This window comes from Meles meles, chromosome 19, assembly GCF_922984935.1.
Source record: "Meles meles chromosome 19, mMelMel3.1 paternal haplotype, whole genome shotgun sequence".
NCBI classification, from domain to species: domain Eukaryota; kingdom Metazoa; phylum Chordata; class Mammalia; order Carnivora; family Mustelidae; genus Meles; species Meles meles.
Window position 1 is genome coordinate 11,683,757 of NC_060084.1, and position 21,677 is coordinate 11,705,433.

The following is a 21,677-nucleotide window of genomic DNA, read 5'->3' on the forward strand; positions in this document are numbered from 1 at the left end:
TTTGGGATGAAGCTGTGGGAAGCTTCTTGGGAGGGTGAAGACCAAGTGGTTCCCTTCAGGAGCCCGGCCAAGGACGTGAGGCCAGGGATCTCCTGCAAGGTGGAGGCAGGTCTGCCAATGACCCCGAGACCTTGAGAGCCAAGGCTGCTGGAGAGAAGCTGAGTCATCCTCAAACAACAGGGCGCGATGGCCAAGGAGGGGTGCGCCCGTGGCCAGGTCGGCGGGAAGCCAGCGTGGACTGAAGCAGCTCCCAGAGCACACCGGGCTCCACCGGGGCCCGTGCTCCAAGGCAGAGAACCCGTGGAGGACACCACAGAAACTTGTTTTCACAGACCTCACCCAGAGCTATGCTCTTAGAAGCTCATAATTTCACCCAGGGACTTACTCCGGAGCGTCTTACTTGAATTACACATAGACTTGGCCTCTAAGTTGGGACTTGGGGATCCACAGGGCCCTTGCCCTGGGTTTCAGGAACTGCCGCTCCTAGCCCTGACTGTTCTGCATGTGACCTTGGGCCCCGGTCTCCTACCCCTAAGAAGAAGGGCAGGATCTGTCAACCCTCCACAGCGGGGACCCCAGTGAAGGCAGCCATCCGCCCACCCCTCAGCACCCTGGCGATGACAGAGAAGGAAAAAGGCATGTGGTTGCTCTCAGAGTTTTATTTGGGTTTTGTAGGAGTTGGGGGGTGGGGCAGGGGTTCAGTTGGCCTCCAGAACCTCACGAACCCAGGGAATGAACTTAGACACGCGGGTGTACACCCCTGGTGAGAATGGGTTGCACCAGCTGCTGCCCCAGGACACGACGCCCACCAGGGTCCAGACTCCGTCGTTCCGGCAGACCAAGGGGCCTCCAGAGTCGCCCTGCAGGAGGACAAAGGACTTGTTTCCAAGCCCGAAGCGGGGTGCCAAGGCTCCAGGGTGCCCTGACCTGCCCCAGCCCAGGTTCTGTGCAGAGAAATGACACGCCCGGGCACGGTGACCGAGCAGGAGACCCTGCAATGTGGGCCCCACGGCAGCCCCGGCTCCGTCACCAACTCCCGGAGGGCCTGGGGCAGGTGGCCACCCTCTGACCCGGGCAGTGCCTGTGCAACGGGCCACAAACCCCTGGTTTGTGGGGGCTGGTCTGGGGGCTGAGGCCCCCGGGAGCCCCGCAACACGCCCAGGCCAGAGAGCGCCCTCGGGCGGAGGCCCCTGCTCCTGCGGGTCCGGGTCCGGGCTGGGGCCCGGGCAGCTGGCCTGACTGAGGGGGCCAAGGCACGCGCAGAGAGGACCTGCCCTCTGGGCTGAGCAGGGGCGGCGCGAGGTCCGAGGGGGAGCACCAGGGTGGCAGAGCCGGGCCATACCGAGCAGGAGGACGCGCCGCTGGCGCCCGCGCAGACCATCACGTCGGTGACCTTGCTGCCCCAGAACTTCGTGCACTCGGCGTTGGACAGGAGGGGCAGGGCCGCCTGCTGCAGCTTGTCGGGGCCCTGGTAGGCTGGAGGGACACAGCAGGCCCGGAGGGGTCAGGGCCCCTCCCCCGCCCAGACCCCCTGGGCAGCGCCACACACAGCCACCGGCCTCGAGTCTGGAGAGAAGTCGGGCCTGGAAGTGGGGCATGGCAGTGAGGGGGGCCACGCTTGCCGGTGCTTCCGTGCTCTGCAAGGTGGTCTTCAAGGACAGAGTGCTTAAGCTCACCTTTTTTTTTTTTTTTTAAAGTATTTAATTTATTTATTTGACAGAGAAAGCAGAAGCAGAGGGAATGGCAGGCAGAGAGAGAGGAGGAAGCAGGCTTCCTGCTGAGCAGGGAGCCAGATTCTGGTCTCCATCCCAGGACCCTGGAATCATGACCTGAGCCAAAGGCAGACTTTTAATCGGATGAGCCACCCAGGTGTCCCCCCCTTTTTAGATCTTATCTATTTATTTGAGAGAGAGAGAGTGAAGCAGGGGGAGCAGCAGGCAGGGGAGAGGGACAAGCAGACCCTCTGCTGAGCAGGGAACCCCACAGGAGACTGGTTTCCATCTGACCCCAGCCAGAGGCAGTCGCCCGCCCAACCAGCTGAGCCACCCAGGCACCGCTAAGGTCATCTCTACTCATGTTTGGTAGATTTTTCATTAAGAGGGTTTTAAAGAAATGAACAGAAAGATGTATGGTTTGCAATTTACATGCTTGGGATTTAGACCAAAATCAGAATGAGGCTCCCTTCCGAAAAGGCCCTGCAAGGCCACTCACAGTAGTAGTGGGTCTTGCCCCAGCCCGTGGTGGCGCAGATGGAGCCCGGGGGGAAGCTGGTGTTGGCGCGGGGCAGGCACACGGGGGACACGGTGCTGGAGAGCAGGGCGGGCGTGGCCAGCTTCAGCAGGGCGATGTCGTTGGTGTCCAAAATCCTGTCCCACAGCGGGTGTTCAAAAACCTGGGGAGACGTGGTGGGGGCTGGGCAGAGCTCAGAGGGAGGACTTGGGGGGGGGGTTGACGTGGGGAGGGGCAGAGGTCTGGAGACGCAGAGGGCTCCGCGCCAGGCGGGCGGTCGTTGAGGAAGGAGCACAGATGGAGCTGCACAGACAAAATCTCCGGAAACTGGCGTTTGACACGTCGGTGATATTTAGTTTTTGTATTTTTGTGCTTTTCTACAATGAGCAAAGTTTCACCTTACCATCAGAAGCAGCATTCCGTATTTGTAAAGGAGCTTTCTCCTTGGGAAAGAAGGCTCTGGACTGAGAAGTGCAGGGGTGAGGCCCGAGGGGGTTGGCCAGGGTCATCCGTGCCCGCACCCCCTGCCCACCTTGCCCCTCCCTCGTCCCGGGGCCGCAGGGGCAGCCTCCCCACCCACCCGCCCTCTCAGTACCTCTGCGATCCTCAACACCTGGACAGCCTCGCCATCAGAGCCGTGATCAGACACGCCGGCCACCACACGGTGGCTCTTCCTGGGGAGAGAGGAGGTGGCAGAGGGTGCTCAGGTGCCGGAGGGGTGCCCGGGCACCGTGCCCGGTGCAGGAAGCCCCGGCTGAACCTCTCCCTCCCACGAGGACCGGCGGCCTGGCTCCCCAGGTGTGCACTGAAGGCACCGGACTAGGGCCGCTCCCGGACCAAGCGGGGGGTCCAAGGCGGCAGGGGGCACAGTGTTGGGATTTTCTCCTGCAGGCGATGGCTCTGCCTGTGGCTAGGAGGTAGGAACAGCGTCTTCCCCACCTGCCCTTGGCCTCAGACCCTTCCCGTCAGGGCGTGGTGCCTGGGAGGGGGCCTGGGGAGGGAGTGAGGACTGTTCCCTGACACCCAGGGGGCCCCTGCTGCCCGAGCCTGGGCCTCACCTGACCCTGCAGTGGGCAGCGGTGAGCACCCAGTCCTGGCTGATGAGGGAGCCCCCGCAGAAGTGTAAGCCCGAGCCGGTCTGGGGAGAGGGGAGCGGGACAGTCAGCCTCGCCGCTCCTGCCTGACCCCTCCCAGTCCAACCCGCCCCCTCCTCAGCTTCCCCCTCACCTGCAGGGATACCTGCCAGGGCCAGGAGCTGGGCACAGCGTCCTCCCCATTGACGATCCGGGACAGGCCACTCAGCTTAGGGTGGATGGCAGGGACCCCGCAGCCTGGGGGCCAGGGCCAGGGTAGCTGGTCAATGGACGGGGGCCGAGGCGGAAGAACCGGCCTCTGTAGCCACCCAGCACCCAGCCCCTCCTGACCCGGCCAGCGGCTGCCCTGGTGCCCTTGTGGAGGGTCCTGTAGGCTGGGGACATCCGGAGTCGGGACTAACTCCAGTGGCTCTGGGGCCCAGAGCTATAAGCCTGGGTCTGGAGACCCGACATAGCCAGCTCCCCAACCCACTGTGTGCCCCAAGAGGAGCCTCCATCCTGCTCCAAACCCAGGGTCCTGGGTCATTGGGCTGAGACATCCTGCTTGAGTCCCTGGTGCTCTCACGGCCCCTGAGTCTGCGGTCAAGGTCGGAGTGTTACTCCCACCAGAACAGCATAAACCCAGGAGGCTGCCGGAGTCAGGGCGGAAGGGGCAGGGCCAAAGGGACCGGCGTGGGAGACCTTCCGGAGGACGAACTCCAGTGGCTCGGGGACGGATGTGGATGCTGAAGGAGCCCAGACGACCCCCGCTTCTGAGCCAACGGAGGAGGCCGAGATGAGGCAGGTCCAGCATGAGCCGTGGAGTCTGAGGGACCCGAGGGACCTCTAGGCAGAGCAGGAGTGGGGAGCCCAGGAGAGGCACCCAGAGCGGCTGAGGGGAGCCAGCAGGGCTGGCCGGGGTCAGGCGGGGCAGGTGAGGACAGGTGCTATGACATGGCCCTCCAGGTCCCAGCTTCTGGGGGTGTGGGCGTGGGGGTGAGAGAGGCTTGGTGTGGGGCTGCCTCGCCCCCCGAACTTTGCACTTACCGGAGCTGCCACCGAAGAGGAGAAAGCCAAGGACAACCCAGAGAAAGGCCATGGCGTGTGGCTCAGGAGGTGGAATGGGGTCTGCCTGAAGGACCCTCGTTATATTCCCCAGCCCACCAATGGCAGCCTGCCTCGCCATCCCCTTCGTTATCATGAATCCCTGGGCTGAGAAGCACCTGGTTCCTGGGCAGGCCTGGGCGGCTTCTTCTGGGAAGGTTCCTTGGAACCACAGGTGTGTGCGGCCGGCCGCTGGCCCATCCCCCAGCAGCCCACTCCCCGGGGCGGGGCCCTGAGCACCCTGAGCGGGGCTTGGAGGGCCAGGCCCCTGCTGCTTCCTGGGGCGGAAGTGTGGAGCCAGGAGTGGGGGCCATGGTCCCGTGTCATCTCTTAGGAGCAAGACCAAAGGCAGGCTCTCCAGTACCTCCCGCCATTCGTCTCAGTGAAGACCCAAGTTCACGAGCAGAATGAGGTCTCAGGGGCCCCAACACAGGAGAGCACATCATCAATGTGTCTTTTATTGATTTATTGAGGCTTTGTGGGAGCAGGTCAGCAGGGATGGCAGGGGGAGGCTGGAGACTCAGTTGGCTTCCAGAATCTGCCGTACCCAGGGCATGAGCTCGGTGACGCGGGCGTACACGCCAGGACTGGAGGTGGAACAGGTGCCGCTGCCCCAGGACACGATGCCCACCAGGGTCCAGGCTCCATCCTTCTGGCAGACCAGGGGACCCCCAGAGTCGCCCTACAGGGAGAGAGACGGGGGGCTTGGATCTGGCAGCCCAGGCGGCCTGGCCCAGGGGCCCCCGGACATTGTTCCAGAGCCCCGACCGGGGCCTGGCAGCCCGTGGACACGCGGCACATGCCTATTGGAGGGATTACAAAGGATTACGAAAGAAGCTACAGCAGCTCCTTGCGTGGTTTGTGCCCCTGCAAGTCTGGGCCATCGCCTGGGACCCTGTGATAGACGCCTAATAAAGCTGGTTTGATTGGCAGGGAGGAAGCAGGGGTGGTGCGGGCCGGCCACGGAGCCCAACCCCGTCTGGAGACCTCTGGGCGCCACGGTCCACTACCCAGGCTGTACCCAGCACTGCTCCCGGGGGCGGGGGCATTCGGCCAGGAGAACTAAGCATTTTTACAACAGCTCAAGCGGGAATTCCAGGGAGAGAGTGTCGGGCTGTCCAAAGAGGTCTGCGTGTGGTTTCTACGTCCTCTCTCTGGCCAAGCCCCTGACCTGGGCTTTTGCTGGAACCCACGCCGGGCTGGGAGGGGAGGGGTGCGGGGAGAGTTCAAGAGACCGTACCATGCAGGAGGACACGCCGCTGGCCCCAGCGCAGACCATGAGGTTGGTGATCTTGTTGCCCCAGAACTTCTTGCACTCGGTGTTGGACAGGAGGGGCAGGGCCGCCTGCTGCAGCTTGTCAGGGGTGTTGGCATCTGGAAGGATAGGGGTGGCAGTCAGTGACCGCAGCCCGGCCCCCCGTCTCCCACGCACCCGGCTGAAGGGCGCTCACTGGTGTGTTTGGTCAGGCCCCAGCCAGTGGTGGCGCACAGGGTCCCCGCAGGGAAGTCGTCGTTCTCATTGGGCAGGCACACGGGGGACACGGTCTGGGAGAAGCGGGCGGGCGTGGCCAGCTTCAGCAGGGTGATGTCGTTGTTGACGGTGAATATGTTGAACTTGGGGTTCTTGAAGACCTGCGGGGGCAGGGGCGGGTGGCTGTGGTTGGGGTCCGGGAAGAGGCTGACACGGGGCTGAACCAGGGCACTGGGCCACCCCAGATCACCCCAGTGCTTCTGTCTTCAACATGGCAACCCCTTCTGCGGCCCCAGGAGGAGCCTGGGGCCAGGCCCAGGACACCGTGCTTTCTGCTTTGCCCTGTCACGATGGGATTCCGCGGAGGCTGGGAGCAGCTGGGGGTGTTCAGGCATCAGCCCGGGCACCACACTCCTTAGGGCCGGGCCCCCCTGCCCCACCCCGGGGTCACACCTGGACTCCAGGCCACCATACCTTGGCAATCTTCAGCACTTGGATGTCCTCAGCATCGGAGCCCTGGTCAAACTCCCCAGCCACGACCTGGTGGGAGGTTCTGGAGAGGGCCCAAGAGAGAAAGGGGGGCCTGCTGTGAGGCAGGGGGCACATGCGGCGGGTGCAGGCTGCGTGTGTTAGCGTGTGCGCCGTGTGCATGTGCTCCGAGTTGTCGATCCGGAGATGGGACCTCAAAATATCAGTAACTGCCCCTGGAGCACCTGCCCCTACAGCCCGCTGGGTGTTTCCTTCCCGGGGACCCTTGGGAGACCAGCACGAGTTGGGTTTTCTACATGTTCCCAAACAAGGAAACTGAGGCACAAGGAGTTAAAGGTCCAGCCCTCAGTGCTGAGAGTTTCCCCCCAACCAAGGGGTTTCCTGGGGACCTTGAGTCCTCACCTGACCCCGCAGTGGGCAGCAGTGACCACCCAGTCCTCGCTGATGAGGGAGCCCCCGCAGAAGTGGAAGCCAGTGCTGTCCTGGAGGAAGACGGGGAGGGGTCTGTGTTGGCTGGACGCCAGCAGCCCCCCCCAGACTGACGCCAGGTGAGCCAATACCCCAGTGTGCCCCCCACTCAGGGGTAGAACTCCCCCCTTACCTGCAGGGACACCTGCCAGGGCCAGGAGCCGGGGACAGCGTCCTCCCCATTGACGATCCGGGACAGGCCACTCAGCACGGGGTGGATGGCAGGAACCCCGCAGCCTGGGGTGGGAGCATGGGGTAAGGGATGGGGGCCCGGGCTCCCCACCCAGGTCCCACTCTCCCAGGAACCCCCAGGGACAACTCAGTCTGACGTGTGCTTCAGCCTAGACAAGCCCAGCAGGTTGGCTGCAAGGTGGTGGCCGGATCCGAGCACGGGCTGGAGGCAGGGATCCGGGGGTGTGGGCCCAGCCCCCCCACTGCCTAGCCTTACTGTTCTGAGCATCTTTCCATCTGCAGAGAGGGGATCATACAGCTGCTACCCTCACAGAGCTGGGATACGGATGCAGGAAGACCTGGTGCCTGGGTTGAACATCTGACTCTGGATTTCAGCTCAGGTCGTGATCTCGGGCCCCTGAGGTCAGGCCCCCTGTCTGGCTCTATGCTCAGAGCAGTCCGCTTCACTCTCTCTCTCCCTCTCCCTCTGCCCCTCCCCTCACTCAAATTCTCTCTCAAATAAATAAATCCTTAAAAAAAAAAAAAAAGGCTGCAAGAAGACTCAGCAGGCAAAGCAGGAACTTGCTCTGTTCCTGGCACAGATTAAGGGCTCCACGGACGCAAGTTTCAAAGTACTGGGTTCGAGGGTCGCAAAGAGCTGGTGGAGGCCAAGCCACCTGCCTGCTCGGCCTCTGAGCCTAACTGGGAGCCACTAGCTGTTCAGAAGAATTTTCACTCCCTCTGGACTTGGCCTCCCTGTCCTCCTGGGGGTGATTGGACCAGGTCCCATCCTGGTCCCATTGTGGCCATGGGGCTGGTGAGGCTTAGAGGGGGAGAGAGACCCGCTCAGGCTCACACCACCGCGTGCAGCTGAACAGGGAGCAGGGACCCTGTTGCCCCTTCTGGCCCCAGGGTTGTAGGGGAGCAGAGACCTCCCTCCAGGCCTCTGCCTGCCCCGAACTCACCGAAGGCTGTGCTCAGGAGGGCGCAGCAGGAGAGAAGCCAGAGGAAGGCCATGGTGCTGGGGTCAGAGAGCTGTAGGACGCCTGCCTGCGGAGCTCCCCATTATATCCCTGTGCACCAAGCTGTTATCTGCAAACCTTGAGGTGGCAATCCCTTTCCTGGGCATGTGCCCGCGGAGGTAGAATGTGCCAGAGCCAGGCTGGCATCGGGGTGTGTGATGGCAGCAGCTGTGGCCCATGGTCCTGCTTGGGTCTGGGTCAAGGGCAAAGGTGGTTCCAAACAAGGTAGCCATGGAGAACAGCTCAGAGAACTTGGGCTTCCTCTTCCAGGAAGGGACTTCGGGACAGCAGCCAGGCCTGGGCAGGGTTTGAGCCCCAGCCTACTCTCTCATGCGCTGGAGAACCTCGGACGAGTAATTGAGTTGGTGTGTTAGTTATTCTAAAGCCCTGGGCAGTGTGGTCACGGAGGGAGGAGGAGTGGGGACCAAGGCACAGCTGGCCAGGGCTGAGAATGTTCCTTTGGCCTTGGGGATGGTCAAGAAGGCTCTGTGAGGGTCTGTTCGGTATCTGGGGTGGTCACTTGGGCTACGTGCAGCGTAGCTCAGAGGGGCAAGGCACCCTCTGCCTGTTCACACCAGGCCGGGTCTCTTCACCCAGATGCCACGGACCCCTGGAATCGAGCATGGGGCCTCCTGGGGTTATGCCGTCAGTGAGAACTGGTGGAGGCTGGGTCAGGCAGGAGGAAACGGGAGTTAGGGGGGCAGGCAAGGAGGACTGCTTCTGGTTTGGGTGACAGGGTGGACGGTGGGGCCCTTGCTCAGCACTTGAGAACCCAGGGAAGGAGAAATTTGAGGGAGAGGGTGCGAGCGTGAGGTACAGCGTGAGTCCCACAAAACACACACAGAAAATCATAACTCGTGGCTGCTTTTAATTTCCGTCACACTGATGGTAGCCTGCTCCGCAGTACAGGGCTCCGCACAGAACAGCTGTGCAGACTTGGGCAGGTTTGTGACCTCTCTGGTTTTGTTTCTAAGTAGTGAAATGGGGATGCTTGTCCACATTATGAAAGGGCATGACCCATACTGTGCTAGGACCCAGCCTAACGCACAATCCATGTTGGTTGGTCCTCTGTACTTCTCCAAATTCCTATCGGTGCCCTTGCCGCATTCTAGAAAACTGTCTAATGACAGCGAGGGGTGGCCACACTGTATCAGGCGGGAAAGCAGGGCATGAAACAGGAGGCGGAGGGTGGCCCCTCTGTGAGACCTGCTATCCATGCAAACCCGTTTATCCTTTCCAGCCTAGCTTACCAGGCCCAGAGCGGGCTGGATCAAAAGAAAAGAAACACAGATTTCTCCTGCTTGGGGAAAGGAGTGGGAGAATTTACTGAAAAGAGGAGAAAAAAAGTAAAATGTACATTCCTACCAGCGAAGGAGTTACCATGATTAATACCAAAGCAGGCGAGGTGGCCACGGTGGGTCGGAGGGAGGGCCCGCAGGACTCTAGGTGGGAGGGGCGCGGGGGATGGGGGTGGGGCCGCGGCCTTGGAGCGCCGGGACCCCGCCCACCCCACGCCCCTCGCGCAAGGGCGGCGGAGGTCTGGGAACGCGCGCAGCTGCAGGTGGGGGCGGGGAGGGCGGGCCGCACGTGCACGCACTCCTGCGGGGGGCGGGGCGGGCCGCACGTGCACGCACTCCTGCGGGGGGCGGGGCCCAACGCCCTCCAGCCAGGGGCGTCGCTACCCCAGAGCCCGAGGAACGACCCCTTGGCCCGCGCCCTTCCGGTCCTTTCACAACGTGGGGCTCCGCCGCGCTCGCGCGGTGAGGCCTGGGACGAGCAGCCAGTCGTCAGGGTCCCAAGGTGAGCCTCCGGGTGTCTGGACCCGGCTGTTCAGCCAACGAAACTGACAGTATCGAGTATTTCCCTGGTTTCCATTTTTCGCTGTTTCTAACTTCCCACCCTCGGGTTTGGAACCCTGCGTCCTGGGCTCCTGGAGCGCACCCGTCTCTACTGCACACCCCAAGGGAGAAGGTATGGCCCTGTTGGCGGGTGGCGTGCCATCTCAGAAAGGCTGAATTCTGCACGGGTCACCTCGTTGCAAGGGCGCAGCAGCTGGTGTGTTTGGCGGCCGGTGCTGAAGAAATTCCTGGAAAAGGGGGGCGGTGGCTCAGGACGACCCGCTCCGAGTGCGCCCTGGGAACAAACAGCAGGGGAACACTCTTTCCAGGGACGCCTGTGCTTTGCTGGGGACAGCAGGCCCTGAGCCAGTCCCTGCCAGGCTGCCTCCTAGAATCTGGCTTCTGGATGGGGTTGTGCGGGGCGGGGTGGGGGGTTGTCCAGGTTCTGCCCGGCGCGGAGCGAGTGCGGCCTTCCACCGCTGACAGGTCTAAGACTGGGGTGTTGCTCGAGGCCGAAACTCAAATGTCAGTTTCCTTAAGTGAAGGGGCCCCTGTTCTTGAAGCCCTGCCTCTCAGGAGGTCAAATCCCAGACTCTTCTTTATATTAAAAATAACGTATATTGAAGTATTTACATGTGGTGAGATGCACAGGTCTTAAGTGAACAGAGGGACAGAGGGACGAATAGACACACACACACACACGCACACACACACCCCATAGTGTAACAAACACCACACACACACACACACACACACACACACACACACCCCATAGTGTAACAAACACCACAACCGGGATATAAGGTAATGCCATACCAGAAAGTTCCCTTATGCCTCTTTCCAGCTACCCCCCCCCCCAGGCAACCAGCAACCACTGTTCCGATTTCTTTCGCCACAGATTAGTTTTGCCTGTTCTAGAAATTGATATACACGGAACCGGACTATATGTTGTCTTTGTATGTGGATTCTTTTCACTCAGCCAAATGGTTTTGTGATTCACTTGTGTTCTTGGCTGGAAATGCAGGTGGCGTCCGTTGCACCCCGTGGGGTTGGTGGGGGGACGCCTGGGGGAGGCCTCCCATGGGAGCTTGGCCTTTGTGGAAGATGGTGAAGACCGCCCCAAGGGGAACGGGGGGTCTTCATTCAGAGCTTGCTGTCCACAGCGAGAGGTGGTCTGTCCCCATCACTGGCCTCAGGCACAAACTCGAAGGCAGACAGGCGCAGGGGAAAGCTTTGTCTTGGAGAAAGGGTGGGGTGGTTGCTGCAGACTGGGGGGGTTTGGGGGACGTGGAGGGGGCAGACCTCTGTTCTCTGTGGTCTGGTTCTCATCCGTTTGTATCTTCAGTGTCTCACCTGCCACTTAAGTTTAAGGGTGAAAGGTGTGGGTACAGGGAAATGGAAAGGACCTACTCTTGCCATGGGCGGGGGTAGGGGTGTGGATGGGTGGGGTAGGTTCTGCGGAGATCTGGCTCTCTCTCAGAAGGCGGCTGCCCCAGGTGGGCACAGAGCATTTGTGCAGATGGAAACTGGCTTCCTCCGACAGGGGCGGGGAGCACCTGTATTGGCAAGGGGGGCTTCACGGAGATTTGGGGGTTCAGAGTTCTCCAGCCTTGCTCTGTCTGCCTAAAGTACCCCACTCCTGCCCCACCAGCTCCTTACCTGGTGGGGTTGAGTGTCTGTCAGGCTCTGCAAGCCTCCAAGCCGGAAGTCAGGCTCCAGGCTCATCTGTGGCCGCATGGTGTAAATCACGGGCCGTACAGTTCACCCATTTCAAGTGGATGAAGCAGTGGTTTTAGGTTTATTGCATTAGTTTTTAAAAATTGTAATAAAATATATATAACATGAAATGTCCCATTTCACCATTAAAAAAATTTTTTTATTAACTTATAATGTATTATTTGCCCCAGGGGTACGGGTCTGTGATTCATGGGTCTTACACAATTCACAGCACTCACCATAGCATATACCCTCCCCAGTGTCCATCCATTTTCACCATTTTTTTTTAAAGATTTTATTTATTTATTTGACAGACAGAGACCACAAGCAGGCAGAGAGAGAGGAGAAAGCAGGCTTCCCGCGGAGCAGAGAGCCCGATGGGGGGCTCGATCCCAGGACCCTGGGATCATGACCTGAGCTGAAGGCAGAGGCTTTAATCCACTGAGCCAGCCAGGTGCCCCCATTTTCACCATTTTTAAGTGTACAGATCAGCGGCAGTAATTACATTCCCAATTTACACAACCATGCCCCCTAGTCCCAAAACGTTCTCACCACTTCAAGTGTGTCCCCTGAAGGATAATGCCAATTTTCCTCTCCCCCAGCCCTGGTAACCTCAATTTCATGTACGTCTCTATGGATTTGTCCATTATGGATGTCTCACAGAACTGGAATCGTGCACTAGGTGGGCCACTGGGACCGGCTTGTGTCTTTGAGTGTAACGTTTTCGAGGTTGACCCGTGTTGTAGGATATAGCTGTACTCTCTTCTTTTTCATGGCTGAGTAATATTCCATTGCGTGGCTGCCCAGTTCATTTATCCATTGGTCCCCTGATGGACATTTGGGTTGTTTCGAGCTTTGGGTTGTTATGAACATTGGTTTACAAGTATCTGTTTGAATCCCTGCTCTCATTTTTGGAGGGAATATATATACCTAGGAGTGAAATTGCTGGATCATATGGTAATTCAATGTTTAGCTCTTTGAGGAGCCATCGTACCGTTTTCCACAGAGACTACCCCATTTGTCCATCCCCTCCAGCAATGTGCAAGGATTCCAGTTTCTCCACATCCTTGCCAAAACCTCTTTTTTTCCCTTTTAAAAAATCATCGCCATCATGGTAGGTGTGAAGCAGCATCTCACTGTGTGTGTTTTTCTTAATTTTCAAATTGTGGTAAAATGCAAATAAAATTTGCTGTCTGAACCATGTTCGAGCAAAGAGCTCCGTCAGTGGTATTAAGTGCTTTCCCACTGGTGTACGCCCCCCACTTCGTCCAGAACTCTCTTCATCTTGCTACAATGAAACTCTGCATCTGTTACACTATAACCTTCTATTGTCTCCCCCGCCAGCCCCCGGCAGCCATCATTCTACTTGCTGTCCGATGACTTATAAATGGAATCATACCGAGTTTGCCTTTTCGTGACTAGCTTCTTTGAGTGAGCCTGACACCCTACAGGTTTGTCCATGCTGTAGCCTGTGTTGGGATTTCCTTCCTTTTTTTTTTTTTTTTAAGATTGTATTTATTTATTTGACACACAGAGAGAGATCACAAATAGGCAGAGAAGCAGGCAGAGTGAGAGGGGGAAGCAGTTTCCCCGCTGAGCAGAGAGCACGATGTGGGGCTTGATCCCAGGACCCTGAGACCATGACCTGAGCTGAAGGCAAAGGCTTAACCCACTGAGCCACCCAGGCGCCCTGGGATTTCCTTCCTTTTTAAGGCTGAATGATATTCCCTTCTCTACATAGAGCACCTTCTGTTTCTGTGTTCATCTGTGGTTAGACGTGTGTTACTCCCATGTCTTCGATACCACAGACAATGTTGATACAAACACGGGTGCACAAATATCTGCTTTGAATTCTTCTGGGTGTATACGCCAAGGTGGATTGTGAGATCATGGGGTAAATCTGTTTTTCTTTTTTTGAGGAATCGACAGTGTGTAGGGACCCCATTTCTCCACATCCTTTCTCATTCTTATTTCCTGGGTTTTTGTTTGCTTGTTTGCTTGCATGTTTTGTTCGCTTTGTTTTGTTGGTTTTGGCTTCTATTTGCCATCCTGTGTGGATATGAGCTGTGTGTATCTCACTGTGGTTTCGACGTACATGTCCCTGATGACTGGTGGTTTTCATCAGCTTCTTGTGTCCTCCTGCATCGCTGGTCCAACTCCCCGGGATCTATGATCACTGCTGACCCTGGAGGGACTTGGTGCCATAGCCACCTGCCTCCGAGGGCCTGTTTCCACCTGCCCTTCGGCCTCTGCCTCCGCCGATGCTAATTGGCGATGCCACCGCCTCACCCCGTGGGCCAGCGGGGTCTCCTCTTCTCTGACAAAGAGGTTGCCCATGGACTTCTCCAGTCTGTGAGCAATGCCTTCCCAGAACCCGGGGACACAAGCACTACCTCAGTCACGGTCTTGCCGGAGAACGGGTGGCACCCTCAAAATGGGTTATTTTTTAATTTGTTATTTTTTAGATTGTATTTATTTGACAGACAGAGATCACAGGTAGGCACAGAGGCAGGCAGAGAGAGAGGAGGGGAAGCAGGCTCCCTGCTGAGCAGAGAGCCCGATGCGGGGCTCGATCCCGGGACCCCGGGATCATGACCTGAGCTGAAGGCAGAGGCTTTAGCCCACTGAGCCATCCAGGTGCCCCTCAAAATTGGGTTATTGAGGTGAATTTAAATGAAGGGAACTTTATGAAGGTGTGGGCAGGGTTTAGGGAAAACGAGGCTGGTGAGGTGCCCAGGGCTCTAGTCACAGGAGCTTCTCACGGAGCTTGCGGCGGCAGGTTCCCCTGGGAGTTTGGGGTAGAGGGTGTCATGGTCCCGAGTCAGGGTCTCCAGATGGCGGCCCGCGGGCCAAGCGGCACATGCCCACGAGACCCCTGGGCGCAGCGGAGCGGGGCTGGCTTCGCCACAGCCCTCTGGGGAGACCCAGGGATACTAGTCAGAGCCTCCCCTCCCGGCTGAGAGCTGGGGCGAGCTGACCCTCTGCGGCAGCCCTCTGTGTGGAGAAGGGGGAAGGGCTCAGGCAGGCACCGCGGAGGCCTGGCTGCGGCCCGGGAGGGCTCAGCTCACGGCCTGGTTTACTGTCAAAGTAGGAGACGTGGCAGCAGATGGGAGCAGCCGTGACCTCGTGGCTCCGAGCCTCACCCACGCTCACCTCTGCAACTGGGGGAGCTCTCCCTGCCTTTCCAGAAGATTCCTCTTACACTCCAGTGGGCCAGGAGTTTACTTTTGCAACAGACCCAAAGAGCCGGAGACTTCCAGCTCCTTCTGCTTTCTGCTCTGGAGAAGTTCCCGAGGCAAGGAAAATACAAGTGGCTGGGCTACCTGCTTAGAATGAGCGAAGGAAAAAAAGAAAAAAAAACCCAGCAAATGTAAATGACCCTGACGTGGACCTTAACTTCGGACTCCTCACACTCGCAGCCAAGGTGGACACTCGGCTGGGACCCCCCAGGGTCGGGGGGGAGGGGACACACAGTGGGGGGTGTCAAAAAGCTTCGGGGGGCTCTCTACCTTCCTGGAAATGTGGCTCCCTCGGCTCTCCCCTAGAGACGGGGTCCCTCCGGAAGCCTGCCCCGGCCGTGGCCACTGTCCCCACAGGTCACAGCCCCTGCTTCCTGCTTACCCCCCGGGAAGCATTTTGAACAAACTCCATGCCGAGCGCACACAGACCAAGACAAAACCTGCTGCTGCTGGAGTTCCGATCGGGAGCAGTGACCCCGCGCCACTCGCTCTGGCGGGCCTCTCCCGGGGTGACGCAGGCCTGGGGAGCACAGCGCCCAGAGGCCTCAGGAGGAGACCCCTCTGGCCACCCTAGCTTCCCCGACAAACCGGCTCAGGGCTGAATTCCAAAACACCTTCCAAAACCATAGCGCTCCCCTTGCCCTGCCTGGACAATGGGACTCACCGCGTCATATTTCTGTCGCTTCGGTGTGTGACTCTGTCACTAGGCTCCAGGCCTCACGAGGACAGGGGCACCGTGTGCTGTGTGCTGCGGAGCACCCAGCCTGGCGTCTACACCAGGGTCTGCCAAGAGGTCACTGGGCCCCTATTTCTGGCAAATGCATCGCCATCCGATGACCTGCCCCTTCTTTTCTCAGTGTTCTGGGATCGCCGACATCGTGCTGTTGTTTCCCTGTGGCTCATTTAATGGTGTGGAACCAGTGCCCCATTTTACGGGACGTGGAGCTGTCTACACTGACGAGCTCCTTACGCTGTGAGTTACCACAGAAAGAGACCGAGTTGAGCCCAGGGCTAGGGGCACGATGGCCTGTCAACGTGTTTGCTCACCTAGAACCTGCTTGTGGCTTCCGTGAGGGCGATGCCCCCTCACCCCCACACCCCCCCTCAGCCACACTCAGGAGCTGCCTGGCTGGGCTGGTTTGAAGGGGACCCCCTCGATGACCTGGACCACCTGTAGAACACTTCTAGATGACATTGCGCTGAAAATACTCTTTTTTTAAAAGATTTTATTTTATTTATTTATTTGACAGACAGAGATCACAGGTAGGCAGAGGCAGGCAGAGAGAGAGAGGAGGAAGCAGGCCCCCTGCTGAGCAGAGAGCCCGGTGTGGGGCTCGATCCCAGGACCCTGAGATCATGACCTGAGCGAAAGGCAGAGGCTTAACCCACTGAGCCACCCAGGCTCCCCTCACTGAAAATACAGTTTGCTGAACACCTGCTGCCTATGTTCAGTGTACTGGAGGCCTCCTGGTGACCACAGCCGGGGTTCTTTGAACCCCGTGGTGGGATTGCCTATGGTTAGGACCTGGGATTGCTCCCCGTTGCCCTGGCAGTGGCTGGTCCCCGCGTCTGACACTGGCTAAAGGCTGCACAGAGCTGGGCTCTGCGGGACCCGAGCTCCTGGCTGGGGTCCTAGCACCGCACACTCAGCCTTTGGGATGCCAGGCATTGCCAAGTCTTAGGGGTGACAATGCATCAGACCAGCTGCCCTTTTCCCAGGGGCTGGGGCGTTCCGGGCTGAGAGCCCAGCCCGGCTGTGCCGGGGGCTTGACCCCCACTTATCGCTCAAGGTCCTTTGATAACAGGGAGGATGGATCTCGGGCTCCTCTGGCTGGGCAGGGCCAGAGTGTCCCGGCAGGGCTCGGGGTTGCCCAGGGGACTTAAAAGCAGGGCCCCCAGCACGGTTGTCCCATATCATTCTGACGGCAGCAACATGGCCTTTCTCTGGCTTCTCTCCTGCTTTGCCCTTGTGGGGGCTGCCTCTGGTTGTGAGTGTCGGGACCCCGGGGGTGGGCCTACCAGACCTGGAGCAGGCTGAGGAGGAGGCCCGAGCCCTCAGTCGCTCTGCCGCCAGCCCCACAGAAGGAGCTCGGGGGCTCTGTCCAGGGCGAGCCCTAGGACCTGGCCACAAGGGAGTTTGGAGCCCCTTTCCCTGCTCCCGGGGGCCTCTCCCCAGAGGCTTCTGGGAACACCGGGGTCCTTCTCGGGCTCTCTGAGCCAGGAGGGTGCCAGAGCCCAGTCCGGGCTCTGCTGAGTCCTACGGCCCCAGGCATGGCTCAGGCAGGGGTACTGTGAGCAGAGCGGGGTGCGGTCACAGGAGACTCTCAGTGCCTCTCTCGGATTTTCATCTGTTGTGCCAGGCACATGTGAAGTCCTTTATTTTCCACTAAAAAAGAAGAAGAAATGGTAAAAAGTACAGGAAATAATATGATAACCACGAATCTACCATCACGGTTTTGCAAGTATTACTTTCTTCTTAAAACATGAACTAGGGGCGACACAGAGAGAGAAGGAGCACAAGCAGGGAGTGTGGGAAAGGGAGAAGCAGGCTCCCCGCTGAGCAGGGAGCCCGATGTGGGGCTCGATCCCAGGACGCTGGGATCATGACTGAGCCACCCAGGCGCCCCACACTACGTCAATTTTAAAGCGTGCGCGGGGCACCTGGCTTGGAGCATGCCGCCCTAGATCTCAGGGTGGAGAGTTCAAGCCCCATGCTGCGTAGAGCGTACTTAAAAAACAAAAGACAAAGTGCTTTTCCCCGCCTGTGTTATGTTACAGATTTATCCCCACTGGTGCGGATACCCGTTCACTGTAAAGCAGTCAGCTGTGTAAATTCATCCTGGGTTAGTTCTAACATCTTTGCTGTTACAGAGAAAGCGATCCGTATGCTGACGTGTTTTGGCAAGAATCTGCTGTGTTGGGTAACCCAGGGGCAGCAGGGCGGGTGCTGGCCTGTGTTGCCCAGGGGAGGGCTGCGGGAGCCCAGCGTTGCTTGCACAGGTGCCGAGAATTCCCCCGGTCCTCACGGGCATAGTAAGGACAGACACCTGTCTTAGCGCCTGGGACAATTCAACCCCACGTTTTGTGTGTTCCCCGTGTGTCATTCGATGGGGCGGAACCGAAGTCCTGTTTTCTCTAATAATTAAGAAATGTAAACTTGATGCATGAATAGTTCCTGAAATCTCTGGAAAAGACAATTCAGCAGGGAGGAAGGCCCCATTTCCTACCCGCTTCGCCAAGGCAGGCATCCACGTTCCAGGGTCCCCTGTGCACTTGGGTTAGCCAGTTTTAATTTCACTCCCCGACTCAACAGGTGAGTTTTGACCCGAGCGGTGAGCCTCGTTTGCTCCCTGGCTTGCTGAGGAAGCGAGCAGTGGCGATTCGGGGACCCTCTGAGGGCTCACAGCAAGCAGGCTAGGCGTCCAGCCCCGCAGTCTGATTTTTCCGCCTGTTTTCTGCTCCTTCATCAGGAAGGCCCCGGGGCCGCCTGGGTGGCTCAGTGGGTTAAGCCTCTGCCTTCAGCTCACGTCATGATCCCAGGGTTCTGGGATCGAGCCCCCGCATGGGGCTCCCTGCTCAGCGGGGAACCTGCTTCTTCCTGTCTCTCTCTGCCGGCTTCTCTGCCTACTTGTGATCTGTCTGTCAAATAAATAAAAATCTTTAAAGGAAGTCCCCGGGCAGGGCAGTGTGAGTGGGGCGAGCAGGCTGCATGGGGGACCATCGTGCCTACAGGTTGAAGAGTGCGGCAGCAGTCGTGTGGGGCTGGGAGGAGTGTGGTACAGGGTCCGGCACCGGCCTGGAAGAAACCAGGAGTCCTGCAGATTGGCCCTGGGCCTCAACCTTCTTCTCCCTCCTCCTGCCCCACCCCAGACTGCGGGGTCCCCGCCATCAAGCCTGTGCTGAGTGGCCTGTCCAGGATCGTCAATGGGGAGGACGCTGTCCCGGGCTCCTGGCCCTGGCAGGTGTCCCTGCAGGTGAGTGGGAGACACACTGCGGTATTAGCCAGGCCGGGGGCTGCTGGCGTCCAGCCAACACAGACCCCTCCCCGTCTTCCTCCAGGACAGCACTGGCTTCCACTTCTGCGGGGGCTCCCTCATCAGCGAGGACTGGGTGGTCACTGCCGCCCACTGCGGGGTCAGGTGAGGCCTGGGCAGGCTCAGAGCTGTTTCTGCCCACATTTGGGAGTGAGGAGGGAGCAGGGCCACTCCCAGTCCTTAATGTCCATGTGATCACCCTAGTACGTCTCACCTCGTCGTGGCTGGGGAGTTTAACCAGCGCTCAAATGAGGAGAACATCCAGGTCCTGAAGATCGCCCAGGTACGCCCGAGCCTGGTGGGACTGGCCTGGGGGGCTCAGCCGAGGGGGCGGGGTGAGGAGCAGGAAGGACAGGACCCGAGGGCTGGTGGAGACACAGGAGCCCAGCGTGGATGGGGATGCCCTCTGAATTCTCATTACGGGCTCCTGTGGGTCTCTTTCCTGCACGGGGGCCGCCAGAGAAAGAGCTGATCTCCTTGCAACCTGCAGATTGCCAGTGAACCCGAGGGCCTAATTTTGTTGTTTTGACTCTGCCCTATAGGTTTTCAACAACCCCAAGTTCAACATGTTCACCGTCAGCCACGACATTGCCCTGCTGAAGCTGGCCACGCCTGCCCGCTTCTCCCAGACGGTGTCCCCCGTGTGCCTGCCTGAGGTGACAGACGAATTTCCCCCTGGTTTGCTGTGCGCCACCTCTGGCTGGGGAAGGACCAAGTACAATGGTGAGCACGACCCGTGTTTCCACCCAGGAGACGTGTGTGTGCTTGGGCGTCTCGGGGTGGGGAGGGCCACCCCTGTGGCTTTTCCTTTTTTTCTTGTCTAAATTGCATCACAGCTGTAAATCTTGCCATTTCTTTATTTAAAACCCTCTTAATGGGAAACCTACCAAACATGAATAGAGATGAGCTTAGGGACGCCTGGGTGGCTCAGTCGGTTGGGCCTTGGTCACTATCCCGGGGTCCTGAGATTGAGATCCACGTTAGGCTCCCTGCTGAGCAGCGGGTCTGCTTCTCCCTCTGCCTGCTGTTCCCCCTGCTTTGCTGTCTCTCTCTCTCTCTCAAATAAATGGATAAAATCTTTAAAAAAAGGAAAAAAAAAAAAGATGAGCTTAAGCACTCTATCCTTGAAGACCACCTTGTGGAGAAGCATGGAAGCGGAAGCACCGGCAAGCGTGGCCCCCCTCACTGCCATGCCCCACTTCCAGGCCCGACTTCTCTCCAGACTCGAGGCCGGTGGCTGTGTGTGGCGCTGCCCAGGGGGTCCAGGCCGGGAGTGTGACGTCCTGGTGTGCTTTGGGACCCTGGGAGTCCGGCGGGGTGGGCGGGGGAGGGGCCCTGACCCCTCCGGGCCTGCTGTGTCCCTCCAGCCTACCAGGGCCCCGACAAGCTGCAGCAGGCGGCCCTGCCCCTCCTGTCCAACGCCGAGTGCACGAAGTTCTGGGGCAGCAAGGTCACCGACGTGATGGTCTGCGCGGGCGCCAGCGGCGCGTCCTCCTGCTCGGTATGGCCCGGCTCTGCCACCCTGGTGCTCCCCCTCGGACCTCGCGCCGCCCCTGCTCAGCCCAGAGGGCAGGTCCTCTCTGCGCGTGCCTTGGCCCCCTCAGTCAGGCCAGCTGCCCGGGCCCCAGCCCGGACCCGGACCCGCAGGAGCAGGGGCCTCCGCCCGAGGGCGCTCTCTGGCCTGGGCGTGTTGCGGGGCCGCGGTGGCCACAGCCCTCTTATGCCAGCCCCCGGGAGCCGGGATTTTGTGGCCCGTTGCACAGGCACTGCCCAGGTCAGAGGGTGGCCACCTGCCCCGGGCCCTCTGGGAGTTGGTGACGGAGCCGGGGCTGCCGTGGGGCCCACATTGAAGGGTCTCCTGCTCGGTCACTGTGCCCAGGCGTGTCATTTCTCTGCATAGAACCTGGGCTGGGGCAGGTCAGGGCACCCTGGGGCCGTGGCACCCCGCTTCGGGCTTGGAAACAAGTCCTTTGTCCTCCTGCAGGGTGACTCTGGGGGCCCCTTGGTCTGCCAGAACGACGGAGTCTGGACCCTGGTGGGCGTCGTGTCCTGGGGCAGCAGCGTCTGTTCCACCTCTGTTCCTGCTGTGTACGCCCGCGTCACCGAGCTCATCCCTTGGGTTCGGGAAATACTTGCTGCCAACTGAGCCCGGGGTTCCTACTCTGCTGAGCCCGTGTGTTTCCAATAAAAGCATACGAAGGAAGCACCGAGCTCACGTGTGTCTCTGATGGTCTGGGAGGCGTGGGGCTGAGTCTCTGTCACCTGCCCAGGCGGCCGTATCACCTTCTCCGTTCGCATTCCCGCCTTCTTAGGGAAGCTCTGATTCTCCTCCTCCCTGCTCAGGACTCTACCATGGGCTCCAGCTGGGTGCTACTTACTGGACCCAGCTTTACCCAAGGAGCTTTCTGGAAGGTGGCAGTCCTTACCAAGATAGCCGGCCCACGAAGCCTTCTCCTGCGACCACGTGCTCCAGGCCCCTTCGCTTGCCTTTAGCTCCCGCCGTACCCAGCGCCCTTGGCCCTTCCCTGCCTGGGATCCTGCGCCCATGCAGGCTGGACACGCGTATGCCTCCATAGCTCGGGAGATCTCCAGTCCAGTACCAGAGCTTGGCACCGCTGTCCTTTCAGCTCCCTCCTTGTCCTCTATTTCTGGGATTCAGCAGTTAAATCTAGAGGCTGGGTCAGACTCAGGTTCAATGCCATTGGCCCTGCTGTAGGGGGGAGCTGGCTTCCTTCATCAAAGCAGTTAGGACTGGCTGCCTCTCTTATTAGGTGAGCTGATCCGATGCTCGCCTCCTGGATTCGCTGGTTCGTCTGGGACTTG

General features: G+C 59.3%; 3 protein-coding genes across 3 annotated transcripts; 1 reads left to right on the plus strand and 2 right to left on the minus strand.

Moving 5' to 3' along the window:
• Positions 1-105: 105 nt before the first annotated feature.
• On the minus strand, positions 106-4,401 carry LOC123930489 (chymotrypsinogen 2-like). Its single transcript, XM_045986720.1, has 7 exons — positions 4,350-4,401; positions 3,457-3,560; positions 3,288-3,367; positions 2,825-2,903; positions 2,212-2,392; positions 1,343-1,476; positions 106-860 (listed from the first exon to the last, which is right to left on the minus strand). The coding sequence occupies exons 1-7, from the start codon at positions 4,399-4,401 to the stop codon at positions 699-701; spliced, it is 792 nt and encodes a 263-aa protein (XP_045842676.1). The 3' UTR covers positions 106-698.
• Positions 4,402-4,852: 451 nt separating this feature from the next.
• LOC123931409 (chymotrypsinogen 2) lies at positions 4,853-8,135 on the minus strand. Its single transcript, XM_045988466.1, has 7 exons — positions 7,971-8,135; positions 6,968-7,071; positions 6,769-6,848; positions 6,352-6,430; positions 5,858-6,038; positions 5,647-5,780; positions 4,853-5,088 (listed from the first exon to the last, which is right to left on the minus strand). The coding sequence occupies exons 1-7, from the start codon at positions 8,020-8,022 to the stop codon at positions 4,927-4,929; spliced, it is 792 nt and encodes a 263-aa protein (XP_045844422.1). The 5' UTR covers positions 8,023-8,135; the 3' UTR covers positions 4,853-4,926.
• A 123-nt stretch (positions 8,136-8,258) lies between these two features.
• On the plus strand, positions 8,259-21,034 carry LOC123930490 (chymotrypsinogen B-like). Its single transcript, XM_045986722.1, has 9 exons — positions 8,259-8,333; positions 8,625-8,697; positions 9,555-9,827; positions 18,691-18,794; positions 18,880-18,959; positions 19,059-19,137; positions 19,397-19,577; positions 20,222-20,355; positions 20,839-21,034. Exons 1-9 carry the CDS (start codon positions 8,259-8,261, stop codon positions 20,998-21,000), a joined length of 1,161 nt encoding a protein of 386 aa, XP_045842678.1. The 3' UTR covers positions 21,001-21,034.
• The last annotated feature ends 643 nt before the right edge of the window (positions 21,035-21,677 follow it).